This window comes from Telmatherina bonti, assembly GCF_933228915.1.
Source record: "Telmatherina bonti genome assembly, chromosome: 22".
NCBI lineage: Eukaryota > Metazoa > Chordata > Actinopteri > Atheriniformes > Telmatherinidae > Telmatherina > Telmatherina bonti.
In genome coordinates this window covers 34,865,858-34,885,545 of record NC_136631.1, presented here as the reverse complement: position 1 = coordinate 34,885,545, position 19,688 = coordinate 34,865,858, and the positions used below count along the sequence as shown (strand labels likewise).

The following is a 19,688-nucleotide window of genomic DNA, read 5'->3' as shown; positions in this document are numbered from 1 at the left end:
ATGATATGATATGATATGATATGACGTAATGTAATGTAATGATAAATTATTAATTTTGAATATGACTAATAAACAAAAAAGTATCATTGCATTTGTAAAATATTGTATTTAGGTAAAATATTGTATTTAAAAAATGTTGGATTGTTTTTTAATCATTCATGCATGAAAGGGTTAATATGCAATGTGTCCCTTTTAAAATAAAAAAAAGTCTCTGTTTGTACAATCATACTGTTTAAAAATCAAGCATATGTCACAGTCACATATAGCAGCAGGAACAATTTCAACATAGATGTGTGTGTTGTGGTGATGCAAGTGATGAACCTTAGCTCTTCTGAGCAGTCAGCTCATAATGCCATACTGATCTTTTGGGTTTATGTTGGCATTTTTGCTCAGATATCAATATTGCACAATATTGCAGCTTCTTTCTAACCATGCAACCACCTATAAACACCAAACAGATGCATTTTAGCAGCTCAGACTGGTCCCACGAAAGCACCATCTGATTTATCTGGTAAATCTTTCTGTTATTGGCCAAAAGACATAGCCAAGAATTTGTTGCTTTTCTGACTAGAACTTTCTTTTGTTCTTACAAGAGCAATGTTTTGAAGCTCACCCCAACCCAGACCACATCTCCCTCGCTGGTTTCTGTCAGATTGTTGATGACAGCCCTCTGACTCCCATGCTCCCTGTCTAGAGGGAACATGGGAGACAGAGGGAGCTGACTATGACAAAGCAGAACAAGTTTATTTATACATTCCATATATAAAAGCAATTCAGTTTACTCTGCATCATAGAAACAGCATATAAACACAGATGCAAACTGTGAAAAAGGGAATGTGCAGAAAACATAAAATCATATCAAATAATCTCCATAAAAAATTGCTGAAAGCAAACAAATCTAAATAAGTTACAAGAGTTGCAAGTGCTGATTTCATGCAGATGTGCACGGGGAAAGAAATGTTTTGACCTGGAAGTAAAAGTGTGGTGAGTTATGTCTGACACTTTGTTCCACTTCTTTGCAGCATAACAATTATTCTTGACCAGGATTTGTCCTTTAGCTCGCATTTAAAACAGGTTTCTAGAACTGCCTTCTTTCAGAGTGATGCAGAAAAACTAGCCCACACTTTTGTTACCTCAAGACTGGATTACTGCAATTCCTTACTAATAGCCTGTCCCATATATGCCTGAAAAAGAAAAGACTTTAACATGTGTGTTTTAACTTGGAGCATCTAATCAGCAGATCTCAGGGATCTGAAGGAGGTGTGTTACGTTAAAGGTCAGATAAGAAGGGATTAATCCATAAGACACTTAAAAAAACAAGCAATATATTACTAAAATTAATTCTGAAACAGACTGGGAACCTGTGAAGTGATGGTAAAACTGGTGCGATATGATTATATTTAAGTGTCCCAGTGAAATGTGTTGAACACAAAGGGCATTCCCAGTTTCATACAAGTTTTCATCCGATGTTCCTCTGTGTGTTTCCAGGGGTCCAAGGTGGATACGCTGATTGGCTTCAGGGGTTCGCAAATCTACGTTAAAGACTTCAGTTTGAACTTCATTTAGCTTCAGGAAATTTTTTGCCTTCTAAGATTTAACCTCCTTTAAGCCGTCTGAAAAAACCCCAAATGGGAGCTGAACTGTTAAGATTCAGGGGAAATTTGACAGTGATCTGAGTAACAGCAAAAAGAAACCCCATGTTTCTTAAGAATGGAGCCCAGAACTGAATATTATTGGTAGGCGCATCATGGCTCTGATATTTCAGGAAATTGTTGTATTGTATTAGTTTATACAATGGTTTTCTGTGATTTTTACCATATAATTTTACAATGTTATAATGTCTGTGTCCATGAATGTCTCATCATTGTCTTTGCTCATTTCAGATTGCTGATCTATATGGGTTGAGTCTTTGTGGATGTGAGGCTGGCTGTGGTGGTAGGAGAAAATTGCAGAAGCTCAGCTCTTCAACTTTGTCTTGTCTTTATTAGTCACAAAATAAAAACCCATGAGTCAGCCATGCACCAGCGAGCAGTTGGACAAGCAATATTCAACAGCTGCTCAATCACAACAAAATGCTCTCTCGTGCCTGAAGCTTCTCCTCCAGTTTCATACTGGAGGCCCCTCCTACAAGACAAACCAACATTAATTGACATTCACTTTAAAATTAATGCAATGCCTAGACATCAAATTTACTACATATGCCAACCTACCAGAAAAATTTAGCCAAGTTTATAAACAATCCAACATGGCTCAATATATACATATAAAAATAGATCCTTCAGAAATGATCTGTTACATTAGCATGAACAGGAAACACCCCTTCAAAGTATCTACACACAGTACATGCCATTTCACCTGCTCTATAAAGGTATTTGGACGCTCACCATTCTGGTTCACCTCCTCACCAGGAGGCATGGTCTACACAGTGACAGTGGGATCATTTTGTTTGAATGATCTTTTTTTGACTCTATTTACATTCAGACATAATCTTTTAACTAATAACCTTTCATGGTTTACATTCCCTCCTCATTTATCAGCTGTCTCAACTGTCTAGCTTTACGTTGTCCTCAGCTTGTTTGGTTTCTGAATCATGATCTACAAATCATGTCTCATCAAAATAATTCCTCCTCCCCTTCCCACAAGAAACATCTAACACAAAACAGATGAGAAAATGTTAACTGTGTAAAAAACACATCCAATATGTCCTCAAATAGTTCTCTGTCTCCTCCTGCTAAGACGTTTGCATGAGAACAGAGATTACAGGAAACAAACTTGCTCCTCATATTATTAGATTTGCGCTTGTCTCGTAATTGAGCTGCAGAGTCAAACATTCCCCATATTGTTAACATCGGCTCAGCGTGTTGCAAAAGAGAACAGCATAAAGTAAAATAAGGAATTCTGTCAGCTGAGTATGTCTACCATTTGTCCACAGAACAACAGAGGGAGAAAAACAACGTTTGATGTGTCAGGTTTGGTGCAGACAGGACATAGTGATGAAATGTGAGAGGTTCATGTCCTCAAATGCAGATCAAACAGCTTCAAGATGTAACCATAATGTAGCTCACTCAGTAATATGACACACTGTGTTTATTGATGTAAGACATTTCAGTTTTTGAAGAGTTTTTAAACCTAAATGGGGAGGAGAATTAATCTTCTTTGTTGGATTCTGTAAACGTGGCATTAGTCTGGGGAGGAAAATATGCTTTAATGTTCTGTGAACTGAAACACATACACTCCCTCTGGACTTTAAAAAAAATCCAACCTAAGTTTTCATGAGGATTTAATAAGATATAAAACGAACAACATGATGACAAAACGCCTCCTTCTTTCCTTCATATAAGATTGGAGACGTTTCAGCCACTCAGGAAGGAAAGCCACTTCTTGTTATTAGTCATCTTTTTGTTGTTTTTCTGAGAAGCTGCAGCTGCACTTTTATAGCTAAACGTCTCGAGTCATTCAAGGGAAAACTTTCAGATTTCCTCAACTTAATCTGAACATTTCATTTGAACATGTCTTTGTGCAAAGACAGCATGATGTTGTATTGGAGAAAGCCTGTTTAGAGAAACGTTATGCAGAACTCTGAGGTCAGAAATGAACCACAACCAACATGATTCAATAAATGGATATAAAAAAGGAGAATAGAACTGTATGCATAAATTTGGATTTTAGCAATCTGTGCCACATGGTGTTCATCAAATATAGCTGTCTTTTCTGCAAACAAAACTTTGTTTCCCTTCATCCATTCTGAGTACTGTATAAAAGCTTCTTTTATTTCTGCACACTTGTGCCAGACCAGTGCTGTTTTATTCATGAACTTTAAAAAAACTTCTCGTGTTTGACACCCCCTTTTAAACGACCCAGGAGTTATTGGTCTTAAACAACTGATTTCTTTTTAAAGATTTTTAGAAGTGTGAGGGGAAAAAAGTAGGGGAAAAAAAGAACAACTACTATCCCAAATCCCTAAAAAAAACTGGGACACGGTTACATGACAATAAAAGGCATGGCAGTGATTTCATAATCTCATGTTGTTGTCCCACATTAGAGAGTTTATGAAGAACTGGTAAGAAACCAGTCCTGTTTTTAATTTAGTGCCCCCTGAAGCTGTAATGATCACAGGGCATCCACATTTGACGTTCAGCATTGTCTTGTGCACACAAAGATTTCATCTTTGTTCTCTGAATCTTCTGATGAAATTATAGTCTGCAGATGGTGGGATCTTCATAGGCTTCAGTTTTATGTTGAGATATAATTTTCTGAAATTGTTCCACAATTTTTAGATGTGGTTTATTGGGGATTGGCCATCTTCTCTGCATATTTATATCTGAGAGGGTCTTCATACTAAAATATTGCATTTTAACCTAATTAGTTGTCAAATGCTCCTTTGTTGTATTTTCATGTGATTTTATATTCCACAGAGAATAAAATGTTGGTTTATAAGATTATCAAACCATTGCATTCTGCTTTTAATGACATTTTACGATGCACCCCAACTTTTTTGGGAGAAGTTGTAACACACAGTGCTACTTTATGCATCTAAGTTTTACTCTGTATTTAAAACAACAACAACATAACATTTACTTTCTACAAAAAGTAGTACAATTAGGATCATGTGAATTGTACAGCAGACTTTTGTCAAAAAGATGTGCATTATCATTTATAAAGGATGGGTCCGCTCCTTTACAATGAGCCAGGTGATGACCCAGGGAGAAGTTAAGACAAGGGGCGGGTGAGGAGTTTACATCTTAAATGGAGGGGTGAGCATTTGCCTCTTTGCCAAAACAAAACAGGCATAGATCTTTCAGGGTGCGCAGACTATTGCTGACAAGACAACTATCTGCTCACACAAAATTAATATAAAAAGAGACAAATGTTCACAAATTGTTTCACAAATATTTTTTTTAAATGAAAATAAAAAAATATTAATGAACACAGCATTAATAGAAAAGAGTGAAGACTTTTGTTCAAGATTTTGCCTGGAAGGTACCTGAAGATGCATCTCATGTAAATGCATGGTGGGTCAAATGGCTTCGGTTCAGGTGATAATTGTATTGATTGTAAACTTGTAAGTATTTTTGGGGTATGAACAAGTATCTTTTTGTAGAGAGCATAATGTGACAGCTAGACATGGGCAAGTGGATTAGAAGTAGTCTACGACAAAACACAATTCATTGTTACAATATTTTTTCTCAGTTTCCCAACATTGATCAAAAAGTTGATCAATTTACCTGATGTCACTTTGTACACGCAGTATCTGTAAAGGGTTCAAACATCTTTCAACTTTGTCTCATCAGAGTGTATTGTGACCTTCTGTAAAAGAAAAAAAAGAAAACAATTTTATATGTATATATATATATATATATATATATATATATATATATATATATATATATATATATATATATATATATATATGTATATATGTATATATATATATATATATATATATATATATATATATATATATATATATATACATATATATACATATATGTGATGGCCAGACCAATGGCCACACATATAAAGGCGGTAAAAGCACCACATTGTTAGTTTTCTTTATATTTAAACTTAGTTTAAATGCTTTGGTTTCTTTTTGTTAGTGCGCACATTAAGGACCCACTGTATTTTCAATTGTTTGCGTTTTGGTTAATCTTGTTTCGTTTTTACTGGTGCTGAAGGGATTAGCTTGGGCATTGGGGGGCAGGAGTGTGCACAGGTGGGAAGCCAGTGAGCAGGAAGTGCTGCGGGCCTTTGGGAAGACCTCATCTTCAGAGGGGGAGATTAAAAGTTTAGTTTAGTTTCTTCAAATGTTTGTTCATTTTCTTTCCCATTTTTGAGTAGTTTGGGTTTACCTTTTGTTAGTAGTTTTGTTAAGAATAATTAAGCTAACAGTTAGGTTCTGTTTCTTTGTCTAGTTTGTTAGTATGTTTAATGTGTTACCCCATATGTTTTGTAACTGGTCTGATCAGCCAGTATTTAAGTTCTCCTTTGTTTGTTGTTTGTCAGGTCAGTATGTTTTTGTGTTATGTTGATTATGTTCCCTAATCTGTTTAGTTATTTTCAGACTTTGATTTAGGTTTTGCTTAGTTGACCTCTTTTAAAGGCCTAATTCATTTATATTGTTTTGGCAAATAAAACCTCTTTCTTTTGAAGTCACCTGTGTTCCTCTTCCTTCGCCAGCTTGGTCCCTCACAATATACAAGAACTCAATATATACATTTCATTCCATTTTGATGTTTTTTAGTTTCAGACAATGGAATCTGGAGGAACACGAGATGGAAGAACCATCATGGGAAGAAAAGCCCCTGCATGGGATATACCACTGGCAGATCATTGAAGTGGCCGATATAAACAAGTCCTATCAATGTCTGGAGAAGGTTGGGCTGAAGGTCAGCACAGAGGCACTGATCATGGCAGCACAGGAGAAGGCCCTGAGCACCAGAGCGATTGAGGCCCAGCTCTACCATACCAGACAGGATCCCAGGTGCGGACTATGCAAAGGAGCCCCTGAAACAATCCAGCACCTCACAGGAGGGTGCAAGATACTGGCAGGCAAAGAATACATGGAGCACCATAACCAAGTAGCTGGCACAGTGTACAGGAACATCTGTGGAGAATATGGACTGGAGACCCCTCAGTCCCAGTGGGAAACTCCCCCCAAGGTGGTGGAGAATGAGAGGGCTAAGATCCTCTGGGACTTCCAGATCCAGACAGATAAAATGGTGGTGGCCAACCAAGCGGACATAGTGATCATGGAGAAGCAGCAGAGGAAAGCCGTAGTGATCGATGTATCCATCCCCAATGATGAAAATATTAAGAAAAAGGAACATGAGAGACTGGAGAAGTACTAAGGCCTCAAGGAAGAACTGGAGAAGGCCTGGAGGGTGAAAGCAACAGTAGTACCCATGGTGATCAGAGCATTGGGGGCTGTGTCCTCAACACTGGAGAAGTGGCTCCAACAGATACCTGGTGAGACATCAGACATCTCTGTCCAGAAAAGCTCAGTCCTAGGAACAGCTAAGATATGGCGTAGGACCCTCAATCTCCCAGGACTCTGGTAGAGAACCCGAGCCTGGGGAGCTGGTTAAACTGTGTCCACGGGAGGTTTCTTAACAAATAAAGAAAATGAGTTCGATGGAACTTAATTTCCTGGCCTAGAGCAGCTAAAATTTTTAAAAAAATAATTAAAAGTTGTTTTAGGAATCATGCAAATGCAAAGTTATCTACTGAAGTCAAATAAAGACCAGACATAAACATTATATAGCAAGTTGGAACACTTTCTAAGTTTATGAGCAAGCCGAGTCAATTAGGTTTGTTCCACCAGTGTGGTTAAAAGGGACATTAAAGCCGTCTGATATGAGCAGATCATCCAGCTGATGCCTGACTAATCGTATCATTAAATTAAAATATAAACACCTTCCACCAGGCTAGCTGCTGGGTGACCCGGGCGGTAAATGGTGCAGACCCGGTGATTCTATTTTGAAATCCAAAGTGCATGAAGATGATTGGTTAAGTCAGACATGACGTATTACGTACACACAGGAAGTGGCCACGCAAGCGCTTGGAATCATAACATTGCATGTGAAGTCCCTTTACTCACCCTCATATCTATTAAATATATATTTAATTTCGCTCTTTTTTTATTATATCCATATGAATAATATTTAAGGTAATAGTTGCAGAAAAGTCAAGATTTTTGCGTGTTAAAATGTGGATATTCGCTATGAAAGCTAATCAGCAGCAACTAGCGTTTACTAGCAAATGGCTGCTCTGCTGTGATGGCTGCCACTGTGCGAAGTAAGTGGTTTGATTTGTTTTTACATTTTCTATTCTTTGCAATGGTTTTTATGCTTGTCCTATCTTTAATGCAGTTGATATAGGTCGCCAAAGCAGAATATTACATCTAAATTTCGAAGTGGCTGCCTTAAGGGCAGTCTTAAGTCCTTTTCAGGATCTTTAATTTTGTTTTGTCTTTTTTTTAGATGACAAAACGACGATTAAAACTGTAGCGAAGCTGCTTGGAGCCCTTAACCTAAACAACGCAACACTTAGCGAACAGCATGTAATGTTTGGTTTCTGTGTACACTCTAAACCTGGTGGAAATCGAGATGCCTCGCCTGGAAGAAGTGGCAAACATTGCCCTGAGGGTGCCCAGCATCCTGCTTCTGGACCTGCTGTATAAATGTGATATTGAAGGTTTGACAGAGCACCTCAAGGCTAAAAATGAGGACATGCTCTTCAAATACAAATATGTCATCTGGAATATTTACTATCTGGGTAAGTGGATGTGAATCAGTAAATATTCATTTTAGTTTAGGTGGCACTAGACAATTCATTCAAATGCAGTTTTATGGGTAAGGTTTTGTTCCTAGACATGCATTGTGATTTAATTTCTCAGCAAGTCTTTCTCATGCAAGTCTGCAACAGGAGATTATTTAAGCTGCACATCTTTTTATTCATTTAGTATAAATAAATTTGAAACTTTGTTTAATTTGTGAGATCTTGAACAGCTCTTCTGTCCTTTCATTACTCCAAAGGTGCAGATTTCATTGGATTTTTTTGCGTGATGTGATGATCTCTCTGGTATCTCAGTGTTTTCATGCCAAGACTTTTGTTCCACATGAAAGTAAATAAGGAAAATTTGCTCTTAATGTTGGGTCTTTACATAATAAGTTGAAATAATAACCTATATATATTTTTTTTTTAAAAACTATTCAGATAAGCGACAAAAACAGTATCTGATTGAATGACTTATTTTGGGTATTCTCATTTTTGCACTTCATTGTGAATTTCACATTAAAAAGCAAAGTTTTCCTTGTCTAGGTCACCTGGTAAATATGGTGGTGTTAATTCTACCATTGAGACACATTGTGACGCTCTACCTCCATATCCTGGTTGCCCTGCTCTTGTACATGGGGCATCAGATTTCCAAGTGAGTCATCTGTAACACTTGTAAATTTGTTGTACTCCAATCAAGTCTCTCTCCTGACAAAACACAATAACAATAGGTATGCTTTCATAGACAGTAATAACCTCAGACATAAGACCTTCTTGTAAAAACTACATTAGCATGTCATCAGTATTTTCTAATGATATTAAGTCAACCAAATTAAAAACAATCACATTTATGTCATATAGAGTTGCACGGTAAAAATCATGCACATACCTTAATTACCCTGCTCTGGAGGTTTTAGCAGCATTTAGCGACACAGTGCATCTTCATGGTGCATGCCTTTCACACCTGCTCAGTCTGTGCAGAACAAAATGACTTAGGGGTTTAATCAGTGCTTCAGTGGCAAAGGTAAAAACTCCAAGTAATAAATATTTCAATATGAAACTCGTGTAAATATTGTGCTATTAACATTAAGACCAAACATATTCACTGTTACTGTGTTCAGACAACATTCAGCCACATTAACATAACGTCGTTATGCAGATGTCAATTACATTATAAACACACAGCAGTGATTTTATAAGGTTTGTTTACTGTTAAAAGAAAAAAAAAACTAAAATAGTTATTTGAATAGAGATATATGATTTAGGAATAATTTTGCATTGATTAAGTTTAGTTATAAAACACATTATTTTGTTGTAATAAAGTATACTTAAGAAAATAAACTTTGTTTGAATAGCTTTTGCAGTGTTTTTACATCTCAGTCCCCCCAAAAAATCCTCTATTTGGTCAATGTTTTTCATTATGTTTGTGGAAAGCAAACCCATTGCATTGAATGTGTATTTGTAAATCATCTCTTTTCTTGTCAAACTTTTAGGGATTATGTTCGCGAGGAGCTGCAGTACAGATATGAAGGAGCAGTCTACCTTGACTCCTTGGCTTTCAACAGATTTTTCTCTGCGATGACTAGTGAGTAACAATTAAACTTTATTGTAAGTACTTTGCATTAACACGCAAGTCGGGGCATTTGATTAAAAAAGACTTGTGAGGATTTGATTTTATGATACTTAATAAATTATATATTGTAAATTTCTGCCTTCATATGGGTTTTTATCATATTTCTTATTAATTAGTTATGTTTAGTTATTCATCCTGCTAAACACAACTTTTAAAGAAGAAATCAAATGTTTTGAGAATTCCTAGCCACGTTTCAACCCAAATTACCTGGAACTTTTAGACACAGAGGCTTTTTATAAGAAGCACAGACTGCCTGAGTTGACTGAACAAGATATCTGTGAGGATTATGCAAATTATGTGTCTGAATTTAGCTCATTTTAGGGCATAAATACATAGACTAAGTCTTTGGCAGGGGTTTGAGTTTTTAATGCAACTTTAAATAAGAACAAAGAACTTATAAAATAACAAGGCCGTCACCCTAAATGATTTATTAAATGATAAATTCAGTATACTGTGGAATAAACGTAAGCCACTTGTCACTGCTTTATCATTTTTGTTCCAAACAGCCAGACTTTTCATGTCTGAAATGGTCTTCAGTAACAGTTCACCAGGCTGTTTGGACGTTGACTTCTTTTTTACTTTTTTCAGTCCAGTTCTTTTGCCAGATCCTTTATAAAGGAATTTGATCTTCTTGTTTGCCATCTTAAGTAATGTCTTTAAGAAATAACAACAAAAGAAATCCAATAAAAACCTGACAGAACTGGCCAGATGCATCGGGGCCTTCAGTGTTTCGTCATGGGTTGCTGTGAAGAAGCCATTTGTAAGGCAGGGAAACAAGTGAGAAAAGGCTAAAGTGTGCCACATCACACAAGAACTGGACTGGAAATCAGCCCCAGCAGGTCTGGTGGCAGGATAAATCCTTCCCAGAACCTGGACTTTAGCATTATTGAAGCAGTGTGTGATCACCTACACAGACACAGAAAAAAAAGGCAGCAAATATATAAATAAGAGCTTTGGAAAAGTTCTCAACAAGACTATTGCTGAAGACTTGAAGAAAGTCAAAGAGGCTTCGGGCTTTAAATAATGAACATGTTCAAAACAACCTATTTATTTGTTCAATTAATTAGAGTTGTAAAACAGTTTTTTCCTCATATACTGTAACTCCATTTATGTTTGCATGTTTTAACAAGTTGAACAAAATTCCTGTTTTCCAGGCAACATATGTAAAAAATTGAGTGAAATTAAAGCTATGTTTACATCCATATTTTTATGATATGTATTTAATGTATATGCTATGTACGTAATCACATTTACACTAACATGTTTAGTTGTACTAACAACTAACGGCTCTAAATGCTGTAAGTCACTGGTCAAAAGTGGATACGTTGGCTGTGTTACTGTAGCTGGTTGTCGACGCCATCGTTGTCCTTTCTGGATGTTTTGTAGTTTGAGCCGAAAGTGTTCCTGTTGTAAAGTTGTAGCTTTATGTTCTGCCCAGGTCAGATCATTCTCAGCACGCTGTGTGCCTTCTTGATGAAGACCAGAAAGGTGTGGTTGTTCTCTGCTCACATGCTCCCCCTGCTGGCCCGACTCTGCGCTGCTCCTCTCGCCACTCTGCTAACGGTTAACACGTTCTCCATGGGCCTGACCGGAGCCGAGATCGCCTTGTTCCTTCTCTCAAATATATTTGTGCCATATCGTCTCGCAAGGGCTGCCTATTCAGAGCTGCTTCACCTCGAGGTGCACCATCCGGACATGTCTTTTACTTTTATATTAGCTTGATCGTATTGAGTCTAAGCATTCACAGTGGCTCCACACTTCTTTTAGTGCAGAGGTGGTTTTCAGTTAAAACGTATTTATTTTTACACTCCTCGCTACATCTGGTTTTCCTGTCTCTCAGGTGATTGAGCTGTACAGACTTCTGGCTGTGGGAATCTCCCTGTGGAACCAGTTTGCTGTCCCAGTGCTCTTTAGTGTCTTCTGGTTTGTTCTGTTCATCGTCCAGCTGTGCTCAGACGTCATGGCTGCCAGCGCCTCAGCGACCCATCAGGGAATCATGTTCTTCCTTCTCACAAGGTGAAATGTAGTTGTCATTTCTACATACACCTCCCTTTGCATACATGTAGTCCATGATTTACTGTTTTCATTGCTGCGTTCGCTGACTTCTGCAGTGTGTCTGAATGCTGTGCCACACCGTACTCGCTTCTGGGTCTGACCTTTGTGGTGTCCTATATGGCTCTCGGACTTCTCAACCTATGCAAGTTCTTCCTGGGAGGTTATGCAGCTGTTCAGAACGAGAATGTCATGCACAGGTGAGAGGCTCCTACTGTTTATCTCATTGCTGTTCAACAAACAGAAAAAAGACACTTCAGCTGACCTGGATTATCTTTCACTGAAGTTAACTTCTCTTGTTGTCAAGAGAACAAGTTCACCTTGTTCTCTGCTGGTAGTTCAGGTGCTAAGAGCAAGCTGAAGACTCAGCTCTTCAAGGAGTACTTCTGCACTTAGTTTAGATGTACAGCTGGGCTCATATGTATTCATCCCCTTTCATTAAAGAAAAGGCTGAATTTACAACAGTCACTCAAATAACTGGAGACTTAAAAAAAGGAACGATAACTAAAAATTTGCAAAAAATATAAGACACTGTTTTTTCATTTAATTGAGTTGAAGAAAGGAAAAAAAACAAACAAACAAACTGGTCCTGGACAAATGAGAGACTTTTCTGTTGAACAGTGGGACAAAATACCTGTCAACAGGTGCAGAAGTCTGACTGGGAGGAACAGAAAACACCCCTGAATACTGGCTGAAAATATGTTTTTGGTCAAATTCAATATTCGGATATAATTTTATCTGAAGCATCTAAGTAATCTTGTGCGATATCTAACATTCATAACAGAAATCTAAGCGCTACAGAAATTTATGTAAAAAAAAAAGATCGAGAAGTGCTGTTTGTTTATTTAATTGCCTGATTTGTCTGATTTAATTTAAAGGTGGGCAATATTCAGAACTGCAGAGTTTATTTTAAAAGTCTTGGTGGAAATGTTTGATTTATTTTATTTGTCTGTAAAATATTAAGATTGTTCAGAAAAACACATGCAGGTTATTGGAAAAAGTGCATGTAGGAAAGTTACAGATTGATTTTTTGCTTGAATTACATAATTGGTGATGACAGGAAAATTTGACTGTTTCAGCAACCCTTCGTCGAATTACATGTTTGCGATGGAAATGATGAGATGCAGCACCAGAATCATATCAAACAGATCCCAGCCATTTTCTCATTTACTCTTTGTATTGCTTGTTGCCAGAGGTGTGACGGAGGGCGTCACGCTGCTCCTGCTCGCCCTCCAGACAGGCCTGTTAGACATGCAGGCGCTGCAACGCACCTTCCTCCTCAGCATCATCCTCTTCATCGTGGTGACATCAACTTTGCAGTCAATGATTGAAATAACAGATCCGGTTATTTTAGCCCTGGGTGCATCACGAAACAGGTAACAGCTGCTAAGATAATCAGATTCCTCTTGTCAACACAGGTGAAGCTGAGATCACCGCTAAGTTTTTCTTTCTTATGTGTTTGTCCTTTGCTTTCAGGAGTCTGTGGAAACACTTCCGTGGCCTCAGCATGTGTCTGCTTCTGCTGGTTTTTCCTGTGTTTATGGCTTATAAGATCTCCCAGTTCTTCCACATGGACTTCTGGCTCCTCATTCTGGTGTCCAGCTGCATGCTGACCTCCCTTCAGGTAAGCATAGTGTCTCGTCTGCCTTGTAAAATATGGAAATAATAAAGCTGTTTGTTGCGTGTATCTCTATGGTCAAGTAAACACCATTTTAAATACTTTATATCGCTAAAACTTTGTATTTGCTACTCAAAACTATTATTGGTGATAATCAATGGTGGCGTGACTTATCAGGAAGTTTGGTAGGATTCCCTGCATGAATCATGGACCGGTGTACCATTAAAAAAATAGGTCTACAGTCTAAGTAAGAGCAGGCCCATATGAGAAGAGTAATTAGTGGTAATATGCAGATCAATACTGAAACATCTATTCCTCCTACATCAACAATATATACCTGAAGGATAAGGATATCTATCATAAACATGCAAAACCAGGCGCCGAGTTGCAGCTGCGTAGGATTCATTCATTGCTGGTTGAGCAGCCTGACACACAGTGATAATGGAGATATTTCAGCTCCACAAACAGTAAAGATGTTCCGTTTGATGCGTGTGTACAGACCACAAACCTATTCAAACATCTGACAATCAATCCCAACACAGAAGCAGGGGTGATGAGGTTATGATGAGGCAACCTGAAGAGGAGAGGAGAAGGACAGGTGCTGCAGGGCGGAAACAGATGTTACTCCAAGTCCTTTGGCACTGAAGGCAGAGTCTAGACTGGAGGGAGAAAATGTGGAGCTGTGTAGCTCTGTTACTGGAATTTAGGGAAGTGTCAGCTGGTTTATGTTTTTTTGCTGATGTTTAAACAACAGAAAGTCCCTGCAATCTGAAAACTGAGGCTTTCTGTTTCGTTCAAATGTGCAGGAATATGTATTGTTATGAAATAAGGAATCAGAATATGGTACAATAAAAAAAACCTGCATGCATTCAGCTTGGAGTAATACGTCCCTGAGATCACCTCGATCCCACGGGCCGAGATTCAGCCTGGGACATGCCGAGTAGCTCGTTATTTTGGCCAGGTGTCATTCTACTATTCAGTACTTTCAATGAAATAGCGACTGTGAACTTTTAAAGAAACAATGGCTGAAAAATATTTAATAGATAAGATGGAAACATGTTGCCTCTATTTTAAGTTACATTTTGGTCTTTATTTTTGTCTCTTGAGGTGTGAGTGATAAATCTCTTTTACTGTGTGTGTGTGTGTGTTTAGCTTTGGCCCTTTATAAAGGGAGGTATGAAAGCATGGAAACTAATTTCTTTAGTCATTTTTTTTTCTAATCGGTGCATTGATACGGGAGATTAGACTTTTAGTGTCTTTGTTATCACAATGAAAACTGCAGGATTGTAAGTACTAAATATATATATATATATACACGTTTTATTTATGCATTTTATTCCACATCCTAAAGACGTGGTCTGGTCTTAAATATAAAAGTCCAGAGTGAAAACTGGTTCCACTCTGGCCCTGCTGATAATAATGATCTTACCTGAACACACACACTTGTTTTTGTTGTTTCTGCCTCATATTTCTCTCCAGTGTTCAGCCACAACAGTGAGGTGTGCTTGTTCATTAATTATCTCCTTCTGAATGATATCCATTTATTTTTGTGTTCTTACAAAAAAGTTGAAAAGAAAACTGATTGGATGTAATTTCATTTTGAGAAAAAAATTATTGAAACATAAGTCCTGACCTAAATACTTTCCAACATGTGAGTTTGTTGATTGTGGGATCATTGTGTAGCTTTAGTGCTGATAGTGTTACATTTTAGCTGGAAAAAGGAAGCTTTGTTGAAATTAAATGGAAAATGGGATATTATAATGTAATTCAGGGTTTTTTGTTTGTTTGTGTTTAGTTTAATTATTAATTAGACTAATTCAAATAAATTCTTGCATAAATTCTTTTACTTCGTAAAAATAGGTGTTTTAATCATTTCTGCAACATTTATCACAGATGAAGCACGATTTATTGGCAGAACTGAAGCAAGTTTGGAAGTTTGGCGCCATCTAGTGGTCAAATCAGAAAGTACACTCTTATAAGGCATGCTGCTTCCAAAAGTTTATATCCCACCTCAAACTAAACACATCGCTCCTGGATCTTTTTCCTGGCAATAATCAATAAAGTTTTAAAAAAATAAAAGCATTTTTTTGTTGAAGCTTTCTGTCAAGTTCATTTCAAAAGGTGCATGTTGCTCATCTGCTCCATACATACATGTAACTTAAACAAGATAAGCATACTGTTTTTTATTCTATTCTACAGTCATTTAGCAGACGCTTTTATCCAAAACGACTTATATATGAAAAATTTTTTTTGAAAAAAAACCCCAAACATTTATTTGAGATTTATCATACTCCAACCTCTGTCATTATGTCTTCTACACTTCTTTAAAATATTTAAAAAACACTTTTTTTTTTTTGTTAATTTTAGGTTACAGGCACTATGCTAATCTACTCCCTCTTCATGGTGGAGCTGTTTCGCAGCGACCCGATTGAGAGCCTGGATGAAGTGATCTACTGGGTGAACGCTGTCAGCAGGGTGCTGGAGTTCATGGTGGCGCTCTGCGTTGTGGCTTACGGCACCTGGGAGTCACTGTTTGGGGAGTGGAGCTGGATGGGCGCTTCTGTCATTATCATCCACTCATACTTCAACGTTTGGCTCAGAGCTCAGTCTGGCTGGAGGAGCTTCTTGCTCAGACAGGAAGCGGCTAAGAAGATCAACTCCCTTCCAAAAGCCTCAGCTGAGCAGCTGCAGCAACTCAACGACGTCTGCTCCATCTGCTTCCAGGTCTGTCGCTCAGTCGAGGCGAGATCGTCAGTGATAGGATGTATTTAAAGCTGCGAGGCAACCACAAATTACACTGTAATCCTCATGTAGTCTATACTATATCGGATTTTCAAGATCATGGAGTCTTTAGTCTTTTCAAGTTATGCTTTATTACTTCTAGATTCAACAAAAACCATCTCTGTAGGGTCAGTATTTACCATTACTTGTTGATCTTTTGTGACTAAAGGCCTTTACACATCTACTCCAAATATTTCGTCCGAAAAATTTGCACTGCAATATTTTTTAACACATTAATGGGAACATTCACATTGGTAACAAAATCCCATCCAGCGATTTTTGCGAGATTTTTTATTTTTATTTGCATCCGACAGATATATAATCGGATATGTAACCGACAGATGCAGTCAGAGAAGACATGTTGACTGATAGATTACTGGTTGCAAGCTATGCAGGTGTCACTTTTGCTGCTATTTCCTTCAAACTTTGGATCATCATAGCTGAGCGTCGCTAGCAAGCAGCTAGCTGCTAAAGCTGATCCTCCAACTGTCCGTTCTGAAGCAACCAGCTTCAGCTTCTGGATTAAACAATGAAACTTCACAAGTTCTCCTCTCTTTTCTATTTTGAGACGTACTAGCATCTCTTTTTGTCTTTTCTTTTGAAGCATCAGCACACTGTTGCCGTGGTTTGATGTGGAATCCAGCTTGCAAATTTTTTTTAGAATTTTCTGAATTATTTATAATCTCACATTGCACTGTGCAAAGACAGAAACGTTGATGATTATTTGCAATTTTGTGTCATTTATTGGCATCGGTCCTGGTGTGTAAAGGCCTGAACTCATCTAGCAGTAACTCACCCACATGGTTGTTTATTTCTGAAAGAAAAAGACTAAGTTCGAGCTCTGCAAGATTAATTTAATCTATCAATTATCTGTATTTGATAAACTTCCACTGTCTGATTTGGTGGAGTTCATATTGAGCAGATTTTTGTGGTGATTTAAAAAAGAACCAAAATTTTCTTTTAGTGGCCAGGAAAAAAACAGTTTGCATCCCTTTTCCAGGTAACACCAACTAAAATAATCAACACTAAAATAATCTGGAGAAAAATTAACATATTTAGGTCTGATCATTCAGTTTGAAGTGAGGATTTTGTATAAATGTCGCAATCAGTCCCTAGATATTTGACACGATTAGTGGCCAACTGGATAAATCGGGATATACTTTGTTTTCCTAATTTTTTCTTTTGAAACTAAAATAATTAAACTTGACTCAAAGTAAACTAAATTAATAAAAACTAAATTAATATGCCACAGTCTGACTGAAAGCGCCTCTAAGATGCTGAAGTGCAGCAGATGCTGCTGTTTCAGAGGAAAGTTGCCTGCTGGATTTATGACATTGCAAAACAAAATTCCACCTGATTGTTGTTCTTTTTTTCTTATAATTAATTGAAGCCAAACACATAAAATACTATACAACTCAATTAACAGTGACTCAAATCAGAATATCTAGATTTCAGCATCATAAGTCACACATGAAAAGGGAAACTTAGTCAGAAAAGCAGAAAAACTTATTTCTTCGTCAGTTTGTTTTACCTGGTCACATCAACTGCCTTTTTCAATAATTTGATATTTTCAACCTTAAAAACTCACTTAAGATTTTCTTCTTTTACCTTGTAACATCAGCTATCCACAGTAAACTGAATGTAAACAACACTTAGATCTCACAAATAGCAATTATTAACTTCTTGAAATGCTTCAAGTGTTGCCTTTGTGCAACGCAAGATCAAGATATGATGGTACAAATCTTTATATCTAAAATTTTTCAGTGCTTACTGGCTTCTTGGCTAAATTGTAAACACTGGACATATCCCACTATGCATGTGTAATATTTAATTTGCATATGTATTAAGCCTGATATGCTTGTTCCAGTTTGACTTCCTCTTTTACTGGCTTTTAGCCAGTTTTTGTTTGTTTTACTTCACCTCAAAATAAAATGTACAGATGTCCATCACTGATAAGCAAACATGATGTATAAAAAACAAACAGTACATTCATTTTATGTAGACTAAAATAAGAGAATATTGATGACATATATGAGGGAAATGAGAAAGAATTCAATGAGGTAATATTTAAATGATAGTAAAGATTCAGCATCAAAAACAGAATGGTTATAGAGTCTAAAATTAAAGCAGTATTGTCATTATTTCTTAAATAATCAGAGAAATAATAATGCATCTAGTTGACTTAATACACGAAATGTTGTTACAATAAGTCAAATTCTAGTTCACAAATATTCTTTGTCTTTTCCACAGGAAATGGGCTCTGCTGTGATTACATACTGTGGACATTTCTTCCATGGCAACTGCCTTCGCAAATGGCTGTATGTGCAGGAAACATGCCCCATGTGTCACCAAACCGTCCGGCCGACACCACCAGACGAGAGCCAGGCTTCAGACGAGGGTCCAACAGCTCCATCTCAGAGAGAAGCAAACCCTGATCTGGCTGCAGAAGGAGGAGATGAAAACCTGGAAAGCAGCGGAACCGAGGAGATGCTGAGTGACGATGCAACTCCTGACCACAGCGATGAGCATGAAGGGAGTGAGAGCTTCTGGAATGGAAAACATGAAGACCAGCTGACTGACACTCACAGTGAAGTTGCCCGAGGTCTTTGTTTCAGCGGGAGTGGAGACTTTGTTGGGTTTGTCATCCCGGTGTCTTCAGGGCGCCTCAACAGCTCCCATTCGGAGCTGGGTAAAACCTCTCCCCATGACGTGCACCGCCAAGCTGAGGTTAACGGCACGGACACACCTCTATCGCCCCCGACGGCTGGGGATGAGGATGACTCTACTTCCTTCCATCCCGACCAAGATAGGACTCCTAAATCATGGCACAGGTTTGATTCACCAGAGCCAAACAATACTGATGAAAATCAAGACGCCGTCTCGTGTGGAACGAGACTCGCTGATCACCAAACATCTGTCAAATCATGTCATCAAAAATCTGAACTCCTAGACGGGAATGACTGTGCTGAAAGTTGTCATGGTAACCACACATCTATAGACTAAAGACAGGGTCCGAGAGGTGCAGTCAGTCCTACAAATGAAGCTGTCCTCCTCGGATGCCACTTGTTCTGGTAAAAGCACAGGCAGCAGGGACTACTGCTCTGCTTCAGTGCCTTGAAGGGAGTAAAAGGGTAATTCTTCATCATGGAGAATTAAACACAGTTGCCTTTTGTATGTGAAACAATATTAGAAGTTCCTTTTTCCAGTCATTGTAATGAATGTGCTACTTAAATATAAAAAAAATATCTGGACTAAAACAGTTAAATCATTTTGACTTATTCTAAAATTGTAAAGAAAAAGATTATAATTAATACAAATTGTAAAAAAAAA

The 19,688-nt window shown here is 37.6% G+C and overlaps 1 protein-coding gene across 1 annotated transcript; it reads left to right on the top strand.

Moving 5' to 3' along the window:
* The first annotated feature begins 7,572 nt into the window (after positions 1–7,572).
* Positions 7,573–19,688, top strand: LOC306772419 (RING finger protein 145). The gene is made up of 11 exons (XM_079261874.1): positions 7,573–7,794; positions 7,980–8,274; positions 8,821–8,929; positions 9,768–9,859; positions 11,346–11,587; positions 11,748–11,923; positions 12,019–12,159; positions 13,153–13,335; positions 13,436–13,583; positions 15,945–16,301; positions 18,609–19,688. Exons 2-11 carry the CDS (start codon positions 8,106–8,108, stop codon positions 19,359–19,361), a joined length of 2,370 nt encoding a protein of 789 aa, XP_079118000.1. The 5' UTR covers positions 7,573–7,794; positions 7,980–8,105; the 3' UTR covers positions 19,362–19,688.

Bases quoted from the DNA above. Each gene is read 5' to 3' on its own strand.
- LOC306772419 (XM_079261874.1), top strand. From the start codon at position 8,106: ATGCCTCGCCTGGAAGAAGTGGCAAACATTGCCCTGAGGGTGCCCAGC. The intron at 12,160-13,152 runs GTGAGAGGCTCC...GCTTGTTGCCAG, and splicing joins AACGAGAATGTCATGCACAG to AGGTGTGACGGAGGGCGTCA. The intron at 13,584-15,944 runs GTAAGCATAGTG...TGTTAATTTTAG, and splicing joins GCATGCTGACCTCCCTTCAG to GTTACAGGCACTATGCTAAT.